The 25,534-nt window shown below is 54.7% G+C and overlaps 1 protein-coding gene across 2 annotated transcripts; it reads right to left on the reverse strand.

The window, feature by feature from the left end:
- Positions 1–1,055: 1,055 nt before the first annotated feature.
- MATK (megakaryocyte-associated tyrosine kinase) lies at positions 1,056–24,624 on the reverse strand. 2 transcript variants are annotated; one of them, XM_055371264.2, is made up of 14 exons: positions 24,355–24,624; positions 12,311–12,442; positions 7,903–7,962; positions 7,416–7,529; positions 7,202–7,317; positions 6,891–7,110; positions 6,203–6,296; positions 4,684–4,749; positions 2,782–2,881; positions 2,617–2,701; positions 2,461–2,534; positions 2,075–2,270; positions 1,592–1,678; positions 1,056–1,505 (listed from the first exon to the last, which is right to left on the reverse strand). In XM_055371264.2, the coding sequence occupies exons 2-14, from the start codon at positions 12,383–12,385 to the stop codon at positions 1,266–1,268; spliced, it is 1,527 nt and encodes a 508-aa protein (XP_055227239.1). In that variant the 5' UTR covers positions 12,386–12,442; positions 24,355–24,624; the 3' UTR covers positions 1,056–1,265. The 2 variants fall into 2 exon arrangements, with proteins under 2 accessions (XP_055227239.1, XP_055227238.1); XM_055371263.2 differs by lacking the exons at positions 12,311–12,442; positions 24,355–24,624 and adding exons at positions 8,141–8,363; positions 9,247–9,505.
- Positions 24,625–25,534: the final 910 nt, after the last annotated feature.

Here is a 25,534-nt window from a genome sequence, read left to right on the forward strand (position 1 = left end):
ATGGTGATTGGGTGGGTGGATGGATGGATGGGTGGATGGTGATTGGGTGGGTGTGGATGGATGGGTGGATGATGGGTGAGATTTTCATGATTGGTTCAGGCCATCATGAAAGAAGCAGAAGTGAGAGACATGCAGAAGTGGGAGAGGCTGGAGCAGGAAGAGAGGGGAACGAAGCCTGGGCTGTGGACCCAGACAGGCCCAGATTCAAATCCAGGCTCTACCATATTTTCTTGGGGCAACCCAGTGTGAGCAACCTGCCCTCTCTGGGCTTCAGCATCCACGTCTGTGAAATGGGTGTAATCTTGGCACTCACCTCCAGTGGCATTTTGGGGGTCTGACCTGAAAGCACTCAACATGGGGCCTGGCCATGAATGGGGGAGGCAGGAGGAGGAGGGTGGCCTCCCCAGGCCATCCCTAAATGGGGCTGCTGCCACACACGCAGACCCTCCTGGGGCTCCCATCATGGGGGCTCCCATAGGGATATGGATGGCTGGGGTCTGAGAAAGGGCTGTGGTGGGAGGGGAGACTTGGACCTTGAGGGCTGTTGGCAGCCTCCCAAGATCCTTTAAGCCTGGGACCCCATGGGTTGGGAAAGGGTGCCCACCACTGAATACCACATGCCCTGGGGGACTGCAGTGGGGAACCCGTGGGTAATAGCAAGTGGGTCCCCTGCCTAGAATCCCCCAGGGAATGGTGTCCCCACAGTGGCCAGCAGGCAGGTGCCAGCTGGGCAGATCCTCCATGGGCAAAGATGGGGAGGCCCCCGTGTGCAGGCATGTGGCCATAGGAGGCAGGGGCTTGGGGCCGGTGGGTGCCCAAGACTCGGCCAAGGATCAGTGGGGTCCCAATTAATTGATCCCATCATGTGGGCTGCAGTGGGTTCCACAGAGTAGGAAGGTGACCACTGCGGCTGGGGCACACAGGGCATCTAGAGGGGGTGGACCTCTAAGGGAGGACCCAGGATGCTTGGCGCCTGGGGGTGTCCGAGAGCAGATCACCAAAGGTGGCACCCGGGGAAGAGGGCAGGGGGACACAGAGAGACACAGGCGCCTAGAGTCCTTAGAATCCGTCTTTATCGGGCGATCATCCTTCGCAGGTCTGGGGTGTCCACGGGCCGCCCAGAGCCCCCTACGTGGGCCAGCCCCTGCTGTGGGCACCAGGAGGATGACTTGCCGGCCTGGACCCTCCTTGGGCCTGGCCAGTGCCCCCACGCCGCACTCTCCACTCTCTCGGTCCTCTGGGGCCAAGGGCCCCACCGGGTGGGGTCAGGGCTCCTGGCTTCGGGGCGAGGTGGAGCCGTCGGCGTCCTGCCCTGAGACGGAGGCTGGGGCGCCTGCACTCCGTAGCTCCCGGGCCAGCTTCTCGGCCAGTTTGCGGAAGGGTGGCCGGCGGGCGGGCTCTGCCTCCCAGCAGCTGCTCATGAGGACGTGCACGGGGCCTGGACAGCCCTCGGGGGGCTCCATGCGGTACCCCTTCTCCACAGCCTCCGACACCTCTTTCAGTGACTGCGGACAGCAGGCGTGGGCAGGGGTCAGGGCCACAGCCTCTGGACCTGCCCGGAACCCAGTGCCTCCCTGGGGCCCACGCTTACCATTTTAGGGTACGGAGCCCGTCCATATGAGAAGACCTCCCAGAGCAGCACCCCAAAACTCCAGACATCCGACTTGCTGGTGAACTTCTGTGGGGCCCGAGACAGGGGTGAGGAGGGACCCCTCAGGTTTTCTGCTCCAGCCCCTGCTTCCTCCAGGAAGCCCTCCTGGGTTGACCCTCACTCTCTGGTCTTCTCCTAATTGAGTCCTCCCCCAACGCCGCCCGCAGTTGAGTCTAGCTCAGCCTTAGTGCATGAAGGAAGCCTGGTTATTCTTCCCTTCAGTCCTGAGCCCATGCCTTTTTCAGAGCTGGAGAAACTGAGGCCCAGAGGGGGGCTACGAGGAACAATTATGGGCCAAGAGCTTCCTGGGGAGGCATAGCCATTGCCCTTGGAGTTTCAGAGAGGCCAAGGGACATACCCAGGGTCATACAGCAGAGCTGGGGGGACCCCAAAGCCCCAGGGGTGTGTGAAGGCAGGGCTCACCCCGTGTTTGAGAGCCTCGGGCGCCGTCCACTTGACGGGCAGCCGGCTTGAGTCTAGCCCCTTCCGCTCGGCTTTGGCCAGGCCAAAGTCGCTGACCTTGGCCACCAGGTCCTCGGAGACCAGGATGTTGCGGGCGGCCAGGTCGCGGTGCACAAGCTTCTTGCTCTCCAGGTACTCCATGCCCTCGGCCACGTGCCTGGGGGTAGCAGGGGGCAGTGGGGGCTCAGGTGCCAGGATGCCCACATTCAGGGCTCAGAAAGCTCGGGGTGCCTGGGGCCACAAGCTCACAAAGCCTCCCTGCCCCGTGCCTCAGTTTCCCCTTGATGGATCTTGGAATCTGCGCTCCGACAACCCCAGTGCCGCAGCACCCTGAGAGTCCCACTTACAGAGAAAACTGCAGGAGCTGAGCGGTGTTCACGAGGGCTCGACCCCGGGTCCGCAGAAAGTTCACCAGGTTGCCCTGTTGGGGGTGGGAGACGGCCGCAGGATGTTGGGGCTGCTCCGCTGAGTGGGCCCCCCTCCCCGCCTGGGCCCCGCCCCACCTTGCTCACGTGCTCCATGACAATGTACAGCCCCTGGTGCAGGATCACGCCCAGGAGACGCACCAGGTTCTCGTGTTGCATCTTCCTGGGGGCGGTGGGGTGGGCGTGAGGGCAGGGCTGGGACCCCCCCCATCCCACGGTCCCCAGCCACACCCTGGGACTCACGTCATGACGGCCGTCTCGTCCAGGAAGGCCTGGGCTGTCACATCACACTTGATATTCTTCACGGCCACCTTTTGCCCCAGGTACTCACCCTGCAGGACAGCTGGGGGGTGGGGGTGGGGAACGGGGTGAGATCAGGACCCCCAACAAACAGGGACAGAGAGACAGACGGACAAGCCCGCTCACACCGGTGCCCATGTAACATTCACACAGCTGCGGGTCCCCAGACCTTGAAACACAGCCCCCATGCTCCTCACCCCTGCCGCCCTTGCAAGCTCCAGACCCAAGATCAGAGAACCATCTGGCTCTGGCGCGGTGGCTCACGCCTGTAATCCCAGCACTTTGGGAGGCTGAGGCAGGTGGATCACCTGAGGTCAGGAGTTCAAGACCAGCCTGACTAACATGGAGAAACCCTGTCTCTAATAAAAATACAAAACTAGCCAGGTGTGGTGGCACATGCCTGTAATCCCAGCTACTCGGGAGGCTGAGGCAGGAGAATCACTTGAACCCGGGAGGCAGAGGTTGCAGTGAGCCAAGATTGTGCCATTGCACTCCAGCCTGGGTGACAGAGCGAAACTCCATCTCAAAAAAAACCCCACAAAAAAACAAAAACAAAGAGAGAACCATCTAAGCCAGGGGTCTGTGAACCCCACCCCCTCGGGGCAAATCTACCTATCACCTCTTTTTGCAAGGCCCTTCAGCTCAAAATGTTTTTTGCATTTTTATTTTTAATTAATTAATTATTTATTTGAGACGGAATCTTGCTCTGTCGCCCAGGCTGGAGTGCAGTGGCGTCATCTCTGCTCACTGCAAGCTCTGCCTCCCAGGTCACGCCGTTCTCCTGCCTCAGCCTCCCAAGTAGCTGGGACTACAGGCGCCCGCCACCACGCCCGGCTGATTCTTTGTATTTTTAGTAGAGACGGGGTTTCACCGTGTTAGCCAGGATGGTCTCGATCTCATGACCTCGTGATCCACCCGCCTCAGCCTCCCAAAGTGCTGGGATTACAGGCATGAGCCACCGTGCCCGGCCAACATTTTTATTTTTAAAATATTGATACAGGGTCTCACTCTCTCACCCAGGTAGAGTACAGTGGCGTGATCACAGCTCACTGCAGGTTCAAATTCCTGGGCTCAAGGGATCCTCCCATCCCGGCCTCCTGAGTAGCTGGGACTACAGGCATGCTCCACTGTGCCTGGCTTTTTTTTTGTACAGATGGGGGTCTCGCTACATTGTCCAGGCTGGACCTGAACTCCTGAGCTCAAGGGATCCTCCTGCCCCGACCTCCCAAAGTGCTGGGATTCCAGGCATAAGCCACCGTGCCTGGCTGGTTTTTGCATTTTTAAATGGTTGTAAAAACAAATCAAAAGATGAGTGCTGTGTCAGGACATGTGAGCATTACACAAAATTCAAATTTCTGGGTCATAGTTTTCATGGCCACGCCCATATGTTTACATATTGTCTGTGGTCGCTTTCACTCCACAAGTGCAGGATTCAGTAGTGGTGACAGCAGCTACCTGGCCCACAAAGCAGGAAATATTTACAATCTGGCCTTTTACAGAGAGTCTGCTGACCCCTGATCTAAACCCCAGAGCCTTCCAGAATAATAATTTCAGGGAATGGTGTTCCAAACATTCCACACAGAGGGACTGACCATACAAGACCCTGGCAGTGTGAAGAAGTCACTAACATTGACTGAGCGCCTGCTTGAGTTCACTTACTCCTCATGACAGCTGCCATTACCCCCTGTTCCAGAGGGGGAAACTGAGGCTCAGAGGATTTGCGTGTCTTCAGCTGCACAACTAGTAGGTGGTTAAGTATGGGTTTGAATTCAGCTCTGTAACTCCAAAGCCTCAATACGCACCTCCCACCTTCCTTCAGCACCTCCAACCCAGTCCGCCACTCACCTCCAAACTCTCCCTCTCCGATCTGCGCTCCCAATGTCAAATGCTGCAGGTTCAGTAACCAGCCCGCTGTGGAGTGAAGACCCAGTCAGAGGAGTAACGGGCCCCCTAAATCCTCCCATTGGGGGTTCTACTTGGTGAGAGACTAGGTGATGTGTCTCACAGTGCTGCAGCTGTAGATACACATTTGAGTGGCTGCTGGGCCTGGCAATGCCCCTAGGACATATCAGAGACACCCCACTCCTGGTACCAATTATTGTTGTTGCAAGCAACAGAACTATCTCAGGTCGACCTGAGCAAAAAGGGGCTTACAGGAGGGATAGTGGTGTGAATGGTCAAAGCTGGGGGCCTGCCTGGCTGAGACCCTCAGACTCCACACTTGCCCTCCAGGAACTCCCAGTCAGGCCCAAGGGGTAGTGCCAGGAAACACTTCAGTTCTCAGAGATAAGAGCTGCCCTTTTCTCTTTGGCTCTCTTGTCCCTCCAAATACCCTCTGGGCTCTTCCCTACACAGTTCTTTACCTCTGACCACCCCAGAAACACACACAGAGCAAAAAAACACAACATGGAGACCCATAAAGGTTCCAGAATACTCCAGGGCTCTAGCCTCCCGGACCCTTCTCTCAAGCACTCCTGTGTTGTCTCCTCCACTGCCCTCTGGTCGGTTCTGCAGGCGTTCTCTTCTCCCTCCAGAAAGCGCCCCCTCCAAATGCCACGGTCTTAAGGGATCATTGGCCAGGGTGATGCTAGTCTCCACCTGGATGCCATCCCTGATGGGTACAGACTTCCCCAGCAGAGACATACTTTCAAGGAGACAGACATGGGGTCAGAGGAGTCATTTGCTTTTGACCTTAAATATTGAGGATTTCACTACTTAGGGGCTGGAAAAGCATTTCAGGTGAAGGGAACAGAATACACAATGGCTCAGAGGCATGAAGAAAACGATGATCACAGTTGACCTGGGAGGGGGTGGATGCGTGGAGGAAGGGCTTTGCAGATGAGGCTGGAAAGGTGGCTCAGGCCATGCAGGCAGGTTCTGGAAGGTAGTGGAGCTGCTGGGCCTCTCTCCCTGGAGGCATGATTTCATGATAGAAAGATAACCTTGAGGCTGCACTCAAGGCCTGGGCTGGAAGGGGGACTTGCCCTCTGGGAAGGAGGTCGTCTGATGGGAGGGCCTGAGGCTGGGCTGTGGGGAGGGGAGGGGAGAAGATTCACCAGGTCTTGGGAACCTGGCCAAGGAGGGAATGCTGGAGGATGGGGTGGGTGGAGGTTCGGGGCCAGGTTTCTGGCTCAGATGGTGGATGATGGTGACAGATGAGTGGCGAAGCTGGGGACCTATCGAATAAAGGACTTATCTGTGTCTGTGGGCACCCCCGAGGCAGCCCAGGTCTTCTATCCTATAGCTGGGCATGGAGACAGGCTTGGGTGATCTGGCCTCAGAGGTGCAGGGCCCCAGGGCCCTTCCTCCTGGGCTGGGCTAACGTGGGTAGGGAAGGGGGTCTGCCCTCCTGGGCGTCCCCTACCCCTGGCCAGCTCCTCCTCGGCCGACTTGGTCCCGTGTTTCCGCTTTGGTCTCACCAGCTTGGTGCAGATAGCGCCCTTGTCCTTGCTGTAATGCTGCAGGATGGGGGGACAGCCATGAGCCCAGCCCCAGGGCGGGGAACCCCAGCATCCTGTTCCCTTCCTGGGTGGCCTCTGGGTGGGGTGGGTGGGACCGGGGAGGAGGAGAAAGGCTGGTTTCCATAGGAACAGGAAAGGAGGCAAGCCAAAAGGAGGGGGAGTCCTCTGGATTGGTATCAACTTGGGGGGTCCTGGGGGGTCCCCAGAGGAGTCACTCTAGTCCCTGGAGGTAGAACGAGGCTGACTCAGGCCACCTGTAGATTGGGCAGTCCATAGGGATCAGCCCCCCTATTTCTGCATTAAGGGGAATCCTACTGTGGGGGTCCTCCTGTCTGCCCATCTGAGATGGGATGGGGGCCTGGGGGTGCCTGGGGGGCCCTGGGGAATACCCCCTTCATCTCCACATTGGGGAAGCACAGAGCTCAGGGGGTCCCGGGTGATCAGCACAGGAGGTAGGGATGGTGTCTGCCCAGCTGCCGGGGAAGGGATGGAGGTCAGGTGACCCGCCCCTCTATCTCTACGTAGGGGAGTCTCCGGGGTCCCTGGGCTGCCCCACTGCAGGGACGGGGTGGGGCCTCTGGGTGGCAGCACCTCCACCATGTCCATGAGGTTGCAGAAGAACACGGCCTCATCGATTGTGAGGTGGCCGTCGCGGTGCAGCACGCGGTAGTGGATGACGTCGCGGCCAAAGCTCACGCACAGGACGTAGTCGCCGGGGTGGCGCGCGGACTCCCGCACCAGGAACAGCCCGTCCTCGGGAGGCTGCAGCTGCTGGACAGCCTCCTGGCCTGAGATCTTCCCATGGAACCACCTGCGGCCACGGAAGGGGTGGGTCAGACTGGGCTGTGGAGGGGGGGGTCACTTGCTGTCCCCTACCCCAGGCCCCTGTCCTGCCCACTCACGGCATGAGGCTGAGCTTGGGGTCTGCGGAGAGGGCCTCCCGCTCCCGCAGCGCCCCAGCTGCCAGCAGCCCCTCCTGTCCACTGGTGTGGTGCTTGACGCGGTACCAGCTCTTGTTCTGCCAGGGAGGAAGCACGGGGTTAGTGTGGGGGGTGTGGGGGTGGTCCTGGTGGAGCCCCCAGCCCCAAGCACCCACACCCGCCGGCCACCTCTCACCTCGCAGGCCTCCAGGATGGTGACCACGTCGCCCTTGCGGAAGGCCAGCTCCCCTGGCTTGGGGCGGGTGTGCTCGCATTTGGTGATACACTGGGTGCCCGGGGCCCAGCGCCTCTGCAGAGGGGGCCGGGAGAGGGGCAAAGGGAGGACATCACAGAGATGTGGGGAGCAGACGCACGGGAGGGGAAAGAGGACAGGAGGGAGAAAGGTATAGAGATTGGAAAAGAGCGGAGAGGCAGAGAAAACAGACGCAGACATCGGGGGAGAGAAAGGGGGAGTGGGGTGCTCAGAGAGAAACTGTAGAGTCACAAAGAGAGGCGGCCCGGGACAGAAGGTCAGGAAGCCAAGATGACTGAGAAAGGCCAGGCCGAGCCCAGCAGAAAGGGGTAGGGGGCAGAGAGTACAGCCCTTCAGGAAGGGTGCTCAGGGTGTGGACAGAGTTGAAGAAGGACCCGGGGAGCAGAGGAAGCAGGCTAGACACACTCACCGTTGGCATCCTGGCTGAGACAGGCGGGGGGTGCCAGGCTCGGAGGAAGCGGGGGCTCACCTGGGGAGGGGACAGAGTCCAGGTGGGAGCTGGGCTGGGACCCAGGGTCCAGTTCCTACCACTTCCAGCCCAGGTCAGGTGGGGGCGATGGCCGGGCAGGCAGAGAGAGCCCCCCAGAGGCATCCTGGGTGGCACCCAGAACTGGCTCCCCAAGCCCCTGTGGGGAAGTGATCTTTACCCGGGGAAGTTCCTCAGCAGAATCACAGCCGTGAAATGCCCGCCAGGAAACCAGAGAGCCTCGCCCCGCCATCGCCCCCAGAGGGAAACTGAGGCAGGTGAGAGGAGCACTGAGCAAGTGGCCACAGTCGGGGACGCTGGGAATGGCCTGCCACAGGCCAGGCGGCTGGCACAGGAGGTAGGGAGCTGGGTGCCACTGGACCGAGCCTGGTTCTTCCTGTTTTCTGGTTGGTAGGCAGGGGCAGGGTGGGGAAATAGGGATGAGTCAAGGTCATTCCCAAGAATCTCTGACCATGGGGTGGAGCTGGGGGCAGGGGCGGGTCCTGTAGCCCTGCTGGGCTCCTCCGGCCACCCGCTGAGCCTCTCTGATCCCCCCCCCAAACCCAGGACAGACACACAAAGTCACTCATTGCTGCAGGGGTGGGGGAGCCTCCCTGCCTCCCCCATCTCCCCGACCGCTAGTGGCTGGGAAGTGGGCGGTGCTGGGGGGTGAGTCTCGGCCCCTCCAATATGCGCCTCCTATGAAATCCTCCAGTCCCACGTGTACTCACACGCATACGGATGCATGCACACGCACAGAAACACACAGGGCTCGGACACAGCTGCGCGCAGACAAGCAAAGGACCACGTCCACGTGGAAACAGGTGTGCGCACACGTCCCCGCGCATCCGCGCGCACAAGCGCTCCACACCTGGGAACGTGCGCACCTGTCCCCCGCCCCCGGCACACACACAGCCGCCCCACACTGGAACACCTGGGCGCCAGCGCCGGGCCACTCGAGCACGCAGGGCGCTACTCAGGGCCGCGCACACGCTTTTCGGCCACACGCGCACAGCCCTCCACGTGGACGCGCGGGTACACACTCCCGGGGCTCGTAGCCGCGCACACCCGCACCCAGGAAACCCCAGCCACCACCACGCGGGGTCCGATCGCCTCTGAGCACCCTCCGCCCCAGCCGCTCATCCGCCGCGCGCCCGGGACGCGCACACTCGCGCACACACCGGCCCTTCCTGCGCACGTCCCGGGCCCACCCCCGCCTAGAGCCCTCGGGGTTTCCCCCCACCCCGGCCTCGGGGTCTCTCCACGTCTCCCCGCCGATGTGCTCACCTGCTCAGGGGGCGCCCCCGAGCCGCGCCCCGCGCCCGCCCCCAGGAGGGCCTCCGCGAGCCGGCTGCACACCCCGAGGCGGTCCCGGCTGCACAACTTGGAGCGAGTTGCTCCGTTTCCTCATTTTGGGGGCGAAGGAGGGTCGGGGAGTGGGGGAAAGCGGGAGGCGCCGCGGCCTGGGAGGCCCCCGCGGGTCCTAGCGCCGGCCGCACTGCGGTCTCCTCCGCGCGCCGCCGCCGCCGCCGGCCCCTCCCCGCCCCGCCTCCGCGGCCCCCGGCGCCTCCCGCGCGCCCCGGGCGGGGTCCCGGGGCGCACGCGGGCTCCACGCCTGGCCGTGACCTGGCCCTGTCGGGAGTGCACCCCCCACCCACCCTGGGAAGCGGGGTTCTTGGAGCGTGGAACGGGCGCCGCCAGCGCGCGTGGCGGGGGCCGGAGGTGAGGGAGAGTGAGCTGCCCGTCCGGGGAGATAAGCAAGGCGCCAAGCCCGGACTCCCAGAGGACACTTCGTACTCTGCAATTCCAACTCCCTCAGTGCCGCCCATTTGAGCACCCACCGTCTCAGAGGGCTTTTGGTGGTTGACAAAAAAAGAGCTTTCAAAATGTCAGCCGCTATCAATGTCATTATCATAATCATCAACATTAAGGGAAAATTGGAGTAACAGAATCATCGGGAACTGTAATCATCCGGATGCAAACTTCTTAGAGCCGCCCTCCTTGGAGGGTAAAAGGGGGGCCTGGGAGTTGGAGGGACCTGGCTCTGCCCGTAGGTAGGAGGTACCCCTTTTCCAGCCGGGATTTCTCCCCCATATGGAGGGTGGGGGCCCTACCCGCTTTCACCTCACAGAACAGTTTGATCTCACTTGGTCTTGGTGGACAGGGCCCTGGCCCCCAGCGATGGCTTTGTGGTTGGGGTGACCAAAACGCCCAATCTGCTTTCACCCAATGCAGGCCTTTATCTTTATTTTTATTCATTTATTTTTTGAGACAGGGTCTCACTCTATCCCCTAGGCTGGAGTGCAGTGGCGTGATCATAGCTCACTACAGCCTTGACCACCTGGGCTCAAGCCAGCCTCCCGCCTCAGCCTCCCGTGTAGCTGGGACCACAGGGTAATTTTTTTTTCCCCAAATTTTCATAGAGCCATAGAAGGGGTAGCCTCAGGAGGGGGTGAGTTCCCTGTCCTGGGAGGCATCCAAGAATTGGCCACTTTGCCTTTTTTTTTTTTTTTGAGATGGAGTCTTGCTCTGTTACCCGGGCTGGAGTGCAGTGGCACTATCTTGGCTCACTGCAACCTCCACCTCCGGGGTTCAAGCAATTCTCCTTCCTCAGCCTCTTGAGTAGCTGGGATTACAGGTGCGTGCCACCACGCCCTGCTAACTTTTGTATTTTTATTTTTATTTTTTTGAGATGAAGTCTCACTTTGTTGCCCAGGCTGGTCTTGGACTCCTGGGATCAAGCGATCCTCCCACTTCGGCCTCCCAAAGTGCTGGGATTACAGGCGTGAGCCACCACACCTTGCACCTTATCATCCTTTCTAAGGGATGAGTCCTCTAAAACAAAGATGAAGTTCGTCTTAGGAGGGCAATGAACCGAGATGCCCAGGTGGCCTGCACCCATATTTAATCTTCTGTTACCCCAAAAGGCTGTGTGTCTGGACTTGGGGGCATCACATGATTTTTGGGGGGAGCAGAGGCCCAGTTACAAGAGAACTACAGAACAGCTATATTAAGGAACATTATGCAGCAGACTAGGAAACTATATTATTATTATTATTATTATTATTAGAGCTGGGGGTCTCTCTGTGTTGCCCAGGCTGGCCTCAAATGCCTGGGCTCAAGCGATCCTCCTGCCTCAGCCTCCTGAGTAGCTGGGACTACACATGCACACCATGGTGCCTGGTTAAACCATACTATTATATATATTATATTATTATTATATTATATTATATACCTGGGGCATCCAGGATGCTCTCTCATCTCAATAGCATCAACTTAATCCCATCTGCAGGCTGGGCCCAGTGGCTCACGCCTGTGATCCCAGCACTTTGGGAGGCCAAGGCGGGCGGATCACCTGAGGTCAGGAGTTCTAGACCAGCCTAGCCAACATGGTGATACCCCATCTCTACTAAAACTACAAAAATTAGCTGGGCGTGGTGGCACATGCCTGTAATCCCAGCACTTTGGGAGGCCAAGGCGGGTGGATCACGAGGTCAGGAGTTCGAGACCAGCCTGGCCAAGATGGTGAAACCCTGACTACTAAAAATACAAAAATTAGTCTGGTGTGGTGGCAGATGCCTGTAATCCCAGCTACTCGGGAGGCCGAGGCAGAGAATTGCTTGAACCTGGGAGGCGGAGGTTGCAGAGAGCCAAGATCGCGCCACTGCACCCCAGCCTGGGCAACAGAGTGAGACTCTGTCTCCAAAAAAAAAAAAAAATAGAGATGGGATCTGGCTATGTTGCCCAGGCTGGTCTCAAATTCCTGCACTCAAACGATCCTCCAACCTTGGCCTCCCAAAGTGCTGGGATTCCAGGTATGAGCCACTGCACTATCTCAGCTCACTGCAACCTCTGCCTCCTCGGTTCAAGCAATTCTCCTGTTTCAACCTCCTGAGTAGCTGGGATTACAGGCACATGCCACCACACCCAGCTAATTTTTGTACTTTTAGTAGAAACAGGGTTTCACCATATTGGTCAGCTGGTTTCAAACTCCTGACCTCAGGTGATCTACCAACGTCAGCCTCCCAAAGTGCTGGGATTATAGGCGTGAGCCACGGCGCATGGTTTACCGGCCTCAACTTTCTTTCATGGGGTTGTAATTTACTATTAGAAGATCTTCTGGGAGGATGCCCCTGTGTCTACAATTTGAGCTCCCACAGCTTCGTGGATCTGGCTGTGGGATAGTCTGGGGTGTGGCTCCTCAGAAAGGGCTGGGGACGCTGCAGCTGTCCTTCTGTCACGGTCACTGCGGGCCCACCATATATGGCAAACCACCATCACTTGCCTGAACTAGAAGTGTTAAGTCAAAATATCTGCAGCGGAAAACCCAGCCGCCTAATTTGATTCTCACCAGAAGCTGCTGCTGACCACAGGTCCCTCGCCGAGGTCTGCCTTCTCTTCGTTCAGCAGGGAAATGTCCCTGCATGAGAGGGACATTTAAGATGCTCTAGCACCCCATGAAGACTTTCTCCTCTTCCTCTCTCTGCAAATCAATGATATTAGTGTCAGTCCTCCCGAGGAGCCCCAGGGCTCCGGGCAGGAGGCCTCACCCCACAAGAAATAATAGGAGGAACCAAGGTCTTGAGCCCAGAGAAGGGCGGACTTAAGGAGCTGGTGTTGTGGTTGCAAATTGTCAAGGGCTGGCTGGGGCAGGGAGCTCCCCTGACTGGGTGGAGACATAGACACTGAGCTGTGCCTGACTCTAGGGGGATAGATTTGAGCCTGCGGTTTATTTGAATCCGAGCCACAGAAGGGGTAGCCTCAGGAGGGGGTGAGGCATCCAAGAATTGGCAACTTTGCCTTTTTTTTTTTTTTTTTTTTTTGAGATGGAGTCTTGCTCTGTTACCCGGGCTAGAGTGCAGCGGTGCTATCGTGGCTCACTGCAACCTCCACCTCCCGGATTCAAGCGATTCTCCTTCCTCAGCCTCCTGAGTAGCTGGGATTACAGATGCGTGCCACCACGCCCTGCTAACTTTTGTATTTTTATTTTTATTTTTTTGAGATGGAGTCTCACTCCTGTCACGCAGGCTGGAGTGCAGTGGCGCGATCTCAGCTCACTGCAACCTCCATCTCCCGGGTTCAAGCGATTCTCCTGCCTCAACCTCCCGAGTAGCTGAGATTACAGGCACCTGCCACCATGCCCAGCTAATTTTTGTATTTTTAGTAGAGACAGGGTTTCGCCATGTTGGCCAGGCTGGTCTGGAACTCCTGACCTCCTGACCAAGAATTGGCCACTTTGAATCACAAAGACTCTAGGGCTCTTTCAGGCCCCAGTGGTGGCCGCACCAGTTTCTAATGCTTCCTGCCAAGGAGCTGGGGGACTCACCCCTTCCTTATACCAGCCTGAGTGGGTAGACCGGACGCCCAGATTCCTTCAGTCCTGAACTCCCCACCCTCCACTTCTCATCCTTGGTGACCCCCTGTCAACTTGATTTCAGAAGTTCTCTGATCTGCAGGTCACCCTCCTGGTGCAGGCTGGTGACAGAGCAGTCCCCTTTCTGGTGTCCTGGCTGCCTCCAGGTTTTCACCTTTCACTGCAAAGCCAAGGGATAGAAACGTGACTGTGTTCTCCCTCACTCTAAATTCTTCCATAGCTCCCCACTGCCTGCAGGAGAGGGCCTAAAATGCTCAGCCTGGCATCCAGGGGTCTTCATGTTTGGCCTCCAGCTGATCTCCCAGGTCCCATTTTCTTCTCCTCCCTCTAAGAACCTAATATTCTAGTGAGTCCGAACTGCAGAAGTTTCCACGCCTTTGCACTGACTGTTCCCTCTCCCCTGGAATGCCCTTCCCCGTCGTGTCCAGCTGGCCTCTCCAAGCTCACTCTCCCACACACAACTCACGTGGCATTATTTGGGGAAAGCCTTCCTCAAGGACATCCCCACACTTCCTAGAGCAAGGTCTCCCTGAAAGGGCCCCTTGCTAGAGGCACTAGCTCTCTTGTCTCACTGTGTGATAGGTGTGAGCCTGGCCATCTGTCCTTGGTCTTGGTGACTGAGCCCATTAGCCTGCCTGAGAAGGAGGCCAGCCTGGAGGAAACAGAGCCAAGAAACAGGGAGAGACACTGAATCCCAAGGGAAGGACTGGTTCCGTATCCTTAGAATCAGCGATGCCTGGAATTCACGTGACACCTAGTTTTAGCAGTCAGTCTTTCTTTTTTGATTTCTTCCCGAGGGGGTTCTGCTGCTTACAATCAAAGGGATTCTTAATACCCAAAATAGTACCAGAAGTGGGGAGTTAAAATTAACAGACTAATGTGGAATTGCTGAGTCAAATTAGATTCCCTGATCCCAGCTGGGAAGAGGGATGCCTTGAGCTTCTCTTTCCGAGAGTCCATAAATCTGCCTTCCATTCCCTGAGTCAGGCAGCACTAGGCTTCTGTCCTTTGCAATGGAGCAGCCCAGTGGACACAGTAATCTCTCCACCTCCTCCCCCCCTTTTTTTTTTTTTTTTGAAACAGAATATTGCTTTGTTCCAAGACGAGTCCAGTGGCACGATTTCGGCTCACTGCAAACTCTGTCTCCCGGGTTTAAGTGTTTCTCCTGCCTCAGCCTCCCAAGTAGCTGGGATTACAGGTGCCTGCCACTACACCCGGCTAATTTTTGTATTTTTAGTAGAGACGGGGTTTCACCATGTTGGCCAGTCTGGTCTTGAACTCCTGACCTCAGGCGATCTGCCCACCTCGGCCTCCCAAAGTATTGGGATTACAGGCGTGAGCCACCGCACCCAGCCTCCACCTCCTCCCCTTCTTGAGTGCTTTTCTATTTCTTTCCTATCCAAATCTCACAGTTCTTCACTCTGGCTGTCATAATCTGCCTAACCCACTACTCTCCAAATTCCTAGAGATCACTGAGACCAGTCTTCTCATTTGAGAAGTAGAACAGCTGAGGCCGGGCATGGTGGCTCACACCTGTAATCCCAGCACTTTGGGAGGCCGAGGTGGGTGGTTCACCTGAGGTCAGGAGTTCAAGACCAGCCTGGCCAACATGGCAAAACCCCGTCTCTACTAAAAATACAAAAATTAGCTGGGCGTGGTGGCGGGTGCCTATAATCCCAAGTACTCAGGAGGCTGAGGTAGGAGAATCGCTTGAATCCAGGAGGCTGAGGTTGCAGTGAGCCAAGATCGCACCACTATACACCAGTCTGGCAACAGAGTGAGACTCCATCTTAAAAAAAAAAAAAAAAAAAGTGTAAAGTGGAACAGCTGAGACCCAGAGAGGCAAGACTACTCGTCCTTGATCACACAGCTGGCTGGGGGCTAAACCTCAGGCCTGTAGACTCCCCTGATTGGATTGCAAACTTCTCTAAGGCATGGCACAATTCTTATTCTTCTCTACAAATACTGTTGGAAATCATAGCAGGCAATAAACATAGTAGGTGATGAGTCATGTGACAGGTACTTTACATAATTTATCAGTCAGGGTTGGGATTGGCTGGCTGGGATGGAGAACTTCAAACGCTAGAGGCTTGAAATTGATAGAAAGGCATCGTGACTGAGGCAGGCAATGCTGGGCAGTGTTAGGGACTGGGCTCCTGCCTCTTGTTCAGCCTTTTTCAGCACATGAATTTCCAACTCTTTTTTTTTTTTTTTTTTTTGAGATGGAGTCTCGCTCTGTCACCCAGGCTGGAGTGCAGTGGTGTGATCTCGGCTCACTGCAACCTCCGCCTCCTGGGTTCAAGCCATTCTCCTGCCTCAGCCTCCTGAGTAGGTGGGATTACAGGTACCTGCCAGCCACCATGACCGGCTAATTTTTGTATTTTTAGTAGAGATGGGGTTTCACCATGTTGGCCAGGCTGGTCTCAAACTCCTGACCTCAGGTGATCCACCCGCCTCGGCCTCCCAAAGTGCTGGGATTACAGGCGTGAGCCACCGTTTCCAGCCTCACAGTTGAACTTTCTGAACCTGGAGGACAGGCCGGGGTGGGGAGGCCACTGCAGCCAGACATGGGGACACCTGAGCCGCCGTGGCCTCCATGGAAGCCGTCCCCTGCCTAGCCATCCTTGGCTGGAGTCTGCAGTTAGATCACACTGCCCCAGTTAGCAAGCCTTTAAATTTAGCTTCCTCCCCCCAGCCAGGGGACTCCGGGATTGAGGGGAGGAACGCTGGCTCTTTCGAGGAAGAACACTGCATCACTCACTCTGCGACCAGTCGCTGTCTGCCCGGCCATTCTCCATTCCTTGAGCGAAGGGCCTCTTGGGGCGAGCTGCTTTGGGTGTCTTTGCTGGAAAACCCTTGCCCCGTCTTCCTCGTCCTTAAGACGCAGCCGGGCAGGTTGTTTTCCAGCCACACTTGAAGGTTTCATCCGTGGAAACTGGGTCTGTGTCACATCCGGCCTTAAAAGCTTCCCGGCTGGAGGTGGTGGCTCACGCCTGTAATCCCAGCACTTTGGGAGGCCGAGGCTGGTGGATCATCTGAGGTCAGGAGTTCGAGACCAGTCTGACCAACATGGTGAAATCCCGTCTCTACTAAAAAAATACAAAAATTAGGCCGGGTGAAGTGGCTCATGCCTATAATCCCAGCACTTTGGGAGGCTGAGGAGGGTGGATCACGAGGTCAGGAGATCGAGATCATTCTGGCTAACATGGTGAAACCCCGTCTCTACTAAAAATATAAAAATTAGCCGGGTGTGGTGGCGGGTGCCTGTAGTCCCAGCTACTCGGGAGGCTGAGGCAGGAGAATGGCATGCACCCAGGAGGCAGAGCTTGCACTGAGCGGAGATCACGCCACTGCACTCCAGCCTGGGCGACAGAGTGGAGACTCCATCTCAAGAAAAAAAAAAAATTAGCTGGGTGTGGTGGCACGTGCCTATAATCCCAGCTACTCGGGAAGCTGAGGCAGGAGAATCACTTGAACCTGGGGGGTGGAGGTTGCAATGAGCTGAGATCAGGCCACTGCATTCCAGCCTAGATGATAGAGTGAGACTTTCAAAATAAATAAATAAATAAAAATAAAAATAAAGGCTTCCCATGGTTCCCACTAAGCTCAGTGTGCCTCCTGGTGCTTTGTCACCTCTGTGGTCCAGTGGCTGTCACCTCTCTGCTCCCAGCTTCTCCCTTGTCTCCCAAAAGCTCAGGCATGGGGCAGCCACAGGACCTTTGCACATGCTCTTCCTATCTCCTAGTACTACATCCTTCCCCCAGCTCTTCTCAAGGCCAACTACTTCTCTGCACTTTCAGCTTCTCCAAGAGACCCTCCCTGGCCACCCCATAGTGGTCACCCTTAGTTACTCTCTATTGTCAAAGCCGGAATCCCCACCTGTTATCCTGTCTCACTCGTCATTGTCAATCTCCCTCCATCCTTGCTTCCCACGACAGAATATATCTTCCTAATGTGGGTAACGACCAGCCCTGGGCCCGGCAACCATTTAGGTCTGGAGCCTGGCACATAAAAGGCCCTTACAGAAGCAGATGAGAGGGTAAAGTCTGAGGAAGGAGGCCAGGCATGAAGGCTCACGCTTGCAATCCCAGCACTTTGGGAGGCTGAGGTGGGAGGATTGCTTGAGCCCTGCCATTGGAGACCAGTCTGGCCAACATAGTGAGACCCTGTCTCTACAAAAAATAAAATAAACTAGCTGGGTGTGGTGGTGTATGCTGTAGTCCCAGCCACTCAGGAAGCTGAGGCAGGAGGATCACTTGAGCCTGGGAGGTTGAGGCTGCAGTCAGCTATGATTATGCTACTGCACTCCAGCCTGGGCAACAGAGCAAGACCCTGTCTCAAAAAAAGGAAAGAAAAGATCAAGTAAGGAGAACAGGAGATACACATTATTTCGGTCATGTCTACTCAAGAGCAGCCCCTAAGTCTCTCCTCCAGGATCCCTCTTCATCCTCTCATGACCTCATGCTCTAACTCAGGGCCCAGCAAACTGTCTCTCTAAAGGGCCTGCTGGTCTCTGTCCCAACTACTCAGCTCTGCCATTGCAGGGACACCATAGATAACACAGAAGCCAAAGACCATGGCTGCATTCCAATAAAACTTTATTTATGGACATGGACATTTGACTTTCATATTACTTTTCTTTTCTTTTCTTTTTTTTTTTTTTTTTGAGCTGGAGTCTCACTCTGTTGCCCAGGCTGGAGTGCAGTGGCGTGATCTTGGCTCACTGCATGCTCCACCTCCCAGGTTCACGCCATTGTCCTGCCTCAGCCTCCCGTGTAGCTGGGACTACAGGTGCCTGCCACCACACCCGCCTAATTTTTTGCATTTTTAGTAGAGAAGGGGTTTCATCATGTTAGCCAGGATGGTCTCGATCTCCTGACCTCGTGATCCGCCCGCCTCGGCCTCCCAAAGTGCTAGGATTATGGGCGTGAGCCACCAAGCCTGGCCTTTTTTTTTTTTTGAGACAGAGTCTCACTCTGTTACCCAGGCTGGCATGCATTAACGTGATCTCGGCTCACTGCAACTTCTGCCTCCTGGGTTCAAGCAATTCTCATGTCTCAACCTCCCAAGTAGCTGGGATTACAGGCATGTGCCACCACACCCGGCTAATTTTTGTATTTTAGTAGAGATGGGTTTCATGTTGGCCAGGCTGGTCTTGAACTCCTGACCTTAGATGATCTGCCCACTTTGGCCTCCCAAAGTGCTGGGATTACAGATATGAGCCACCATGCCCGGCCTCATATGACTTTTCATATGTCATATAATATTGATTCCATTTTCCTCCAACTATTTACAAATGTAAAAAAATGATTTTAGCTGGAGGAGTTGTGCGGATACAGATGGCGGGTTGGACTTGGCCCTCAGACTGTAGTTTGCTCTCCCCTGCCTTCTCACAGTCTTTATTTTCTTATAAGTAGGTGCTTTATTTTATTTTATTTTTATTTTTTTGAGATGGAATCTCGCTATTTCGCCCAGGCTGGAATGCAGAGGCGTGATCTTGGCTCACTGCATCCTCCGCCTCCTGGGTTCAAGCTATTCTCCTGCCTCAGCCTCTTGAGTAGCTAGGATTACAGGCACGCGCCATCACGCCTGGCTAATTTTTGTATTTTTAGTAGAGATGAGGTTTCACCATGTTGGCCAGGCTGGTCTCGAACTCCTGACCTCAAGTGATCTGCTCCCCTCGGCCTCCCAAAGTGCTGGGATTACACGTGTGAGCCACCAGCTGTATTTTTCAATCTGTTAAATTAAATGTGCTGATACTCATGGCATGTAATAAGCTCTCAAGAAGTGTTTAAAAAAATAAAACCCAAAATATATAAATAAAGCTCCTCAACTCAGCAATGAGCCCCTCAAGGGTAAGTATATTCTTGTTGGTATGAATAGCAGCTGATATTTATAGGGTGTTTTACTGTGTGCTGAAGACAAAGCAATATAATGTCCCACTCCTCAGGGGTTGCTGTTGCTGTTTTCAGGTATTTACCTCCATAGTTCCAAGTAATGTGTTTTACACATCCCCTGATTTATCAGTTGGATGTTGTACATTGACTTCCTATTCCAGAAGGTCAAGATTTAGCTCTCTTAGGCATTCTGCTCCCCCAATAGTTAAATCACAATTTTTGCTTAAATGAAAATTCAGTGCTTATAGTATATATATATTAATATAAATATTATTGACAGTGGAGCAATCTATACTAAGAACATTATTTTCTGGGACCTGCTTTTTTATTTCCCTGGAGTTAGTCATCACCTTGGTTTTATGTGTCTGTGACTCTTTCCCTCAGCCTCTCCACCAGAACTGACATCTCCACTCAGGACTTTCTCCTACTGCCCAGCTGTGATCCTGGCCCCTCTCTTCTTCGGCACAAGGGGATTCTTGGATATAGCTCCTGTTTCTTGGGTGTGGGTCTCCCTGTTTCTTGGTTTGGTCTCTTGTTTTAGGAATGTGCACCCCCTAGGGTTTCCAGAGAAAGTGTTTTCCTCCTACTCTCCTGGGTAATTAGAGGTTTGGCTGACAGTATTGTGGGTGGATACTTTTCTTTTGCCCAATGTTTTCCAGCTTCTAGTCTTGGGCAGCTGAATGATCAGAAGTTGTCCTATTTCCTCATACTTTGCCTGTCCCATGGTTAATTTCTGTCTCTCTCTCTCTCTCTCTCTCTGGAAGCTTGTAGAATCTTCTTGTTCCCTACATCCTGCACTTTCACAGTGGTGGGTTTGGTGTGGGTCTATTTTCAACCATTGTGCTGAGTACTTGGTGGGCTCTTTCCTGTGTTCTCTTCCTGGCAAACTTTCTTGAATGATATCATTGGTGATTTCTTCCACTTTGGTTTCTCTGCTGTGTTTGTGGAACACGTTATTGTCATAGGGTGGACTTCTTGGATTGATGTTTTCATTTTCTTGCCTACCTTCCCCCCCATCCCCCCACTTTCTACTTTTTCTTCCAACCCTTCTATTGACATTTTAATTTTGACTATTAATTTTTTTTTTGAGACAGGGTCTCACTCTGTTGCTCAGGCTGGAGTGCAGTGGTGCAATCACAGCCCACTGTAGCCTCGACCTCCTGGGCTCAAGTGATCCTCCTGCCTCAGCCTCCCAAGTAGCTGGGACTACAGGTGCCTGCCACCATGCTGGCTAATTTTTTTTGATTTTTAGTCTCACTATGTTTCCCAGGCTGGTTTCAAACTCCTGAGCTCAAGTGATCTGCCTGCCTCAGCCTCCCGGAGTGTTGGGATTACAGGCATGCACCACCACACCCAGTGACTGTCAGAGTTTTAATTTCCAAGAGCTCTTTCTGGTTCTTTTACCGTTCCTCTTTAAAGGACAAACTTGGCTGTGTGCGGTGGCTCACGGAGCTCAGGAGTTTGAGACCAGCCTGGGCAACATAGTGAGACCGCAATCTCCAAATAATATGTAAATAAATAAAAGAATTTCTTGGCCCAGTGCGGTGGCTCACACCTGTAATCCCAGCACTTTAGGAGTCCGAGGCTGTTGGGTCACCAGAGGTCAGGAGTTCGAGACCAGGCTGGCCAACATGGTGAAACCCCATCTCTACTAAATATACAAAAATTAGCCGGGCGTGGCGGCACACGCCTATAATCCCAGCTACTTGGGAGGCTAAAGCAGGAGAATCGCTTGAACTTGGGAGGTGAAGTTTGCAGTGAGCCAAGAACGCATCACTGTACTCCAGCCTGGGTGACAGAGGGAGACTCCATCTCAAAAAATAAAAAATAAAAATAAATAATAAATAAATAAGTAAATAAATAAAGGCAAACTTATACTTGTTTCCTGGCTGTTATATCCTCTATGATCTCTCCGAGGATAAGATGCATACAGGTTTTGTTTTTTTCTGTTCTGTGTTTGAATCAGGAACATAAGGATTTTTCTAGAACTGTTTTCTTCTGCCCTCTTTGTCTCTCCTTCAGGTTACTTTTCTCTTTGTGGGTTTTGGTCTCTCTGTTGACTAACAATTATGATGGAGTGCTACAGAGCTGACGGAAGCCTCCTCACCACGGGGCGGCCTCACTGTGGGGTGGTTGGCGGGTGAGGGTGGGGGTCACTGGGCAGGAATCCCGAAACATTGGCAGCATCTGGAAGGCTTTTCTCATAGCCTGGCATCCAGCGTTCCAGAAGCCACAAGAGGTTAGACATCTGGGGGTGTGACTTTAATGGCCTGGATTTTTAATTTTTTTTATGTTTTTGAGACAGAGTTTTGCTCTTATTGCCCAGGCTGGAGTGCAATGGCACAGTGTCGGTTCACTGCAATCTCTGCTTCCGAGGTTCAAGTGATTCTCCTGCCTCAGCCTCCCAAGGCTGGGATTACAGGCATGTGCCACCAAGCCTGGCTAATTTTTTTTTTTTTGGTAGAGACGGGATTTCACCATGTTGGTCAGGCTGGTCCTGAACTCCTGACCTCAGGTGATGCACCTGCCTCAGCCTCCCAAAGTGCTGGGATTACAGGTGTGAGCCACCATGCCCGGCCTGTTTTTTTTTTAAGGCAGGGTCTCACTCTGTTGAGCAGGATGGAGTGCAGTGGCATGATCATAGGTCACTGCAGCCTCGACCTCCAGGGCTCAAGTGATCCTCCTGCCTCTGCCTCTCAAGTAGCTGTGACTATAGGCATGCATCATCATACCTGGCTAATTTTTTTTTTTTTTTTAGAGATGGGGTCTCGCTATGTTGCTCAGGCTGGTCTCAAACTCCTGGGCTCAAGTGATCCTCCCGCCTTAGTCTCCCAAAGTGCTGAGATTACAGGCATGAGCCACTGCACTTGGCCTTAATAGCCCATTTGCACAGCCCCTCATCCCTGCCCTCCATGACGCCTGGGTCCCTGTGCCTGAACCTTTCTGTGCAGCAAGCATTTTAAAATGCATTTTCTTACTGAATTCTCCTCACAGCTCTCTGCACAGTTGGGGAGTACCAGTTTGACCCCAATTTTATGGAAGCTTAAGGCGGTAACATGAGCTGTCCCCACACTCCATAGCTGATAAGTTAAAGGGCCACGCTGTGACTAGAGCCCAGAGTCACCCTCGCTGCGTGAAGTGACGGCTTCTGGCTCATCCTTGGGTGTCCCAAGGAAGGCGGTGAGTGTTTGCTGATTGTCTATGGAATAAATGTCAACATCCTCAATGGGAGAAACAGGGAAACCACATGAATGAAGGCCCAGCACACACCACAGGTGTTCAACACACAGACGGAATTAATGAGCAGCTGAAAGAACAGGAGTTGAGGCCAGACGTGGTGACTCATGCCTGTAATCCCAGCACTTTGGGAGGCTGAGGCGGGAGGATCACGAGGTCAGGAGATCGAGACCATCCTGGCTAACACGGTGAAACCCCGTCTCTACTAAAAATACAAAAAATTAGCTGGGCGTGGTGGCGGGCGCCTGTGGTCCCAGCTACTTGGGAGGCTGAGGCAGGAGACTCACTTGAACCCAGGAGGCAGAGGTTGCAATGAGCTGAGATCACACCATTGCACTTGAGCCTGGGTGACAGAGCGAGACTTTGTCTCAAAGAAAAATAAGATGTGTCAGCCGGGCGCGATGGCTCACGCCTGTAATCCCAGCACTTTGGGAGGCTGAGGCAGGAGAATGGTGTGGACCCGGGAGGCGGAGCCTGCAGTGAGCCGAGATTGCGCCACGGCACTCCAGCCTGGGTGACAGAGCGAGACTCCGTCTCAAAAAGAAAAAAAGGAAAAAAGAAAAATAAAAATGTGTCTTGTAGGGTCATGAGAAGAATTAAATTAGATAATAAGCACACAGTAAATAGGTGATGAATCAATGTCGTTATAATACCAAGTGAAGAAAAGCAGGAAGCAAGATGGTAAAAATGACCCACCCATAAACAACAGGGTATTAAAGAATAGAGAGCGGGATGGCCGGGCGCGGTGGCTCAGCCCTGTAGTCCCAGCACTTTGGGAGGCCGAGGCGGGCGAATCACCTGAGGTCAGGAGTTTGAGACCAGCCTGACCAACGTGGTGAAACCCCGTCTCTACTAAAAATGCAAAAATTAGCCGGGCGTGGTGGCAGGTGCCTGTAATCCCAGCTACTCAGGAGGCTGAGGCAGGAGAATCGCCTGAACCCGGGAGGCGGAGGTTGTGGTGAGCCGAGATTGCGCCACTGCACTCCAGCCTGGGCAACAGGAGCAAAACTCCGTCTTCAGAAAAAAAAAAAAAAAAAAGGAGAAGAAAGCAGAAGGGAAATGGAGTGTTCCCAGCAGCTGATAATCTGTGGTTGTTCTGTTTTCTTTCTGGATTGTCCAAGTTTTTCATAATGAGAAAAACCCAATTCATGAGTAAAAACATTTATGTGGAAAAACACGTGTAACAAAATTTGCCATCTTAATCATTTTTTATTTTTATTTATTTATTTTTGAGACAAAGTGTCGCTCTGTCATCCACGCTGGAGTGCAGTGGCGCAATCTCGGCTCACTACAACCTTGGTCTCCACGTTCAAGCGATTCTCCTGCCTCAGCCTCCTGAGTAGCTGGGATTATAGGTGCCCACCACCACCACGCCCGGCTGATTTTTGTATTTTTAGTACAGACGGGGTTTCGAACTCCTGACCTCAGGTAATCCGCCCGCCTCGGCCTCTCAAAGGGTTGGGATGACAGGCGTGAGCCACCGCGCCCGGCCGATGCTTCCTAATGCATTTCGTTTGCAAAATTTGGGAGTGACCGTTTTCTACCCAGAGGTGGCTTCTCCACCTTAACCAGGAAAGCGGGTCTTAATCCGATCACCTGAGACACCTTCTCAGTCCCAGAAGCTAAACTAGGGAGGCATCCCGGGACAAGACGCGCAACAATCTTTTCCCAAACGACCCCCGAGCCTGGCCAGGGAGATGCTGCCTGCAGGGCTGACTGTGACTGGGCCGGGGGACTCAGGGCATCTTAGCGGCCGCCTCTCGCTCCTGTCCGTGACCTTGCAGATGCAGGTGACAGCCTGCCCTTCCGTTTTTGTCTTTCCAGTCCCGCCTGCCGGATTGGGTTCCAGCCCTGCCCACACGCCCGGTACATCCCGCCTACACTCACCGATGTCGCCTAGCAACCCGGCTCGCCGCCAGCATCCGCAACCGAGGTCCCCGCGCTCCAGTTCTCTGGCGGGGAGGGAGAGGGGTGTTGCTTCTCCAGCCCCCTGCAGCCTGGTGTCTTCCTGCCACCCGCCGGCCTGCTCCGGGGACCGCGGCCTGGTGGGACGAGGGTTGCGGAGGACGGGTCAGGAGCGACTGCGTTTCAGGCCCGTGGACTCCGTAGCCCAGACGGTCCATCCATCTGCACCGAATCCCTTCGCTAACCAACTGCTTGATTTTGCTGTCGCGCCGCCTAAACTTGGTTTTTTGGAGTTGCTAGGAGGGCCGACTTAACTCTTTGTCAGCCGCGCTGGTTTTCACCCACCTGGTGGTGGGAATCCTGTTTGCCTTCCCCGGGAGCCAGGGATGGGAACGGGAACTGTGGGTGGGAGGCTTCCGAGAGCCGCCTCTCTCGGGGCATAAGGAAGGAAGCGGGGCTGCAGGTACCGCCTGGGGTTCCCAGCAGGGGACGAGGTGCCTCCCACCAGGGGCTGCTGTGATCGCCAGGCCTGCCAGGGTGTGCCCCTTCCCCTGTCCCTTCCCTCTGTCCCCACAGCCTTGGCTGGAGTCTCTCACCGGTAACGAGACAGAGACAAATGGTGTTCTCTGTCTTTCTGAGACAGAGTTTTGCTCTTGTTGCCCAGGCTGGAGTGCAATGGCGTGATCTCGGCTCACCACAACTTCTGCCTCCCGGGTTCAAGCGATTCTCCTGCCTCAGCCTTCCAAATAGCTGGGATTACAGGTGCCCGCCACCACAACCAACTAATTTTTGGTATTTTTAGTAGAGACGGGGTTTCACCATGTGGGCCAGGCTGGTCTCGAACTCCTGACCTCAAGTGATCCGCTCGCCTTGGCCTCCCAAAGTGCTGGGACTACAGGCACATGCCACTGCACCCGGCCGACAAATGGTGTTCTCATAACCACCAGAAAGAGACACGTCCTTTGTTGTCAGAGCGTGGCTCTATGCACTGAGGCCGACTCAGTTGCTAGCGTCCACCTGGCCTGCCCGAGATCTGGGAATACAGTGGTGATCCAATTGATGGTGAGAGGCTTCCTGACAGGCAGAGAGTTCACATTCTCAAGGGGAAGACAGATACCAAATCGTTTCAAAGATGCATGGTTTAAAGTCAAGGAATAGGCCA

The sequence above is a fragment of the Gorilla gorilla genome, chromosome 20, assembly GCF_029281585.2.
Source record: "Gorilla gorilla gorilla isolate KB3781 chromosome 20, NHGRI_mGorGor1-v2.1_pri, whole genome shotgun sequence".
In the NCBI taxonomy this organism is placed as follows: Eukaryota; Metazoa; Chordata; class Mammalia; order Primates; family Hominidae; genus Gorilla; species Gorilla gorilla.

Coding starts and splice junctions, on each gene's coding strand:
- MATK (XM_055371264.2), bottom strand. CDS start 12,385: ATGCAGGGACATTTCCCTGCTGAACGAAGAGAAGGCAGACCTCGGCGA. Junction 7,111..7,201: donor CCCAAGCTCAGCCTCATGCC/GTGAGTGGGCAG, acceptor CCGTGGCCGCAG/GTGGTTCCATGGGAAGATCT. Junction 1,506..1,591: donor GGGCTCCGTACCCTAAAATG/GTAAGCGTGGGC, acceptor TGCTGTCCGCAG/TCACTGAAAGAGGTGTCGGA.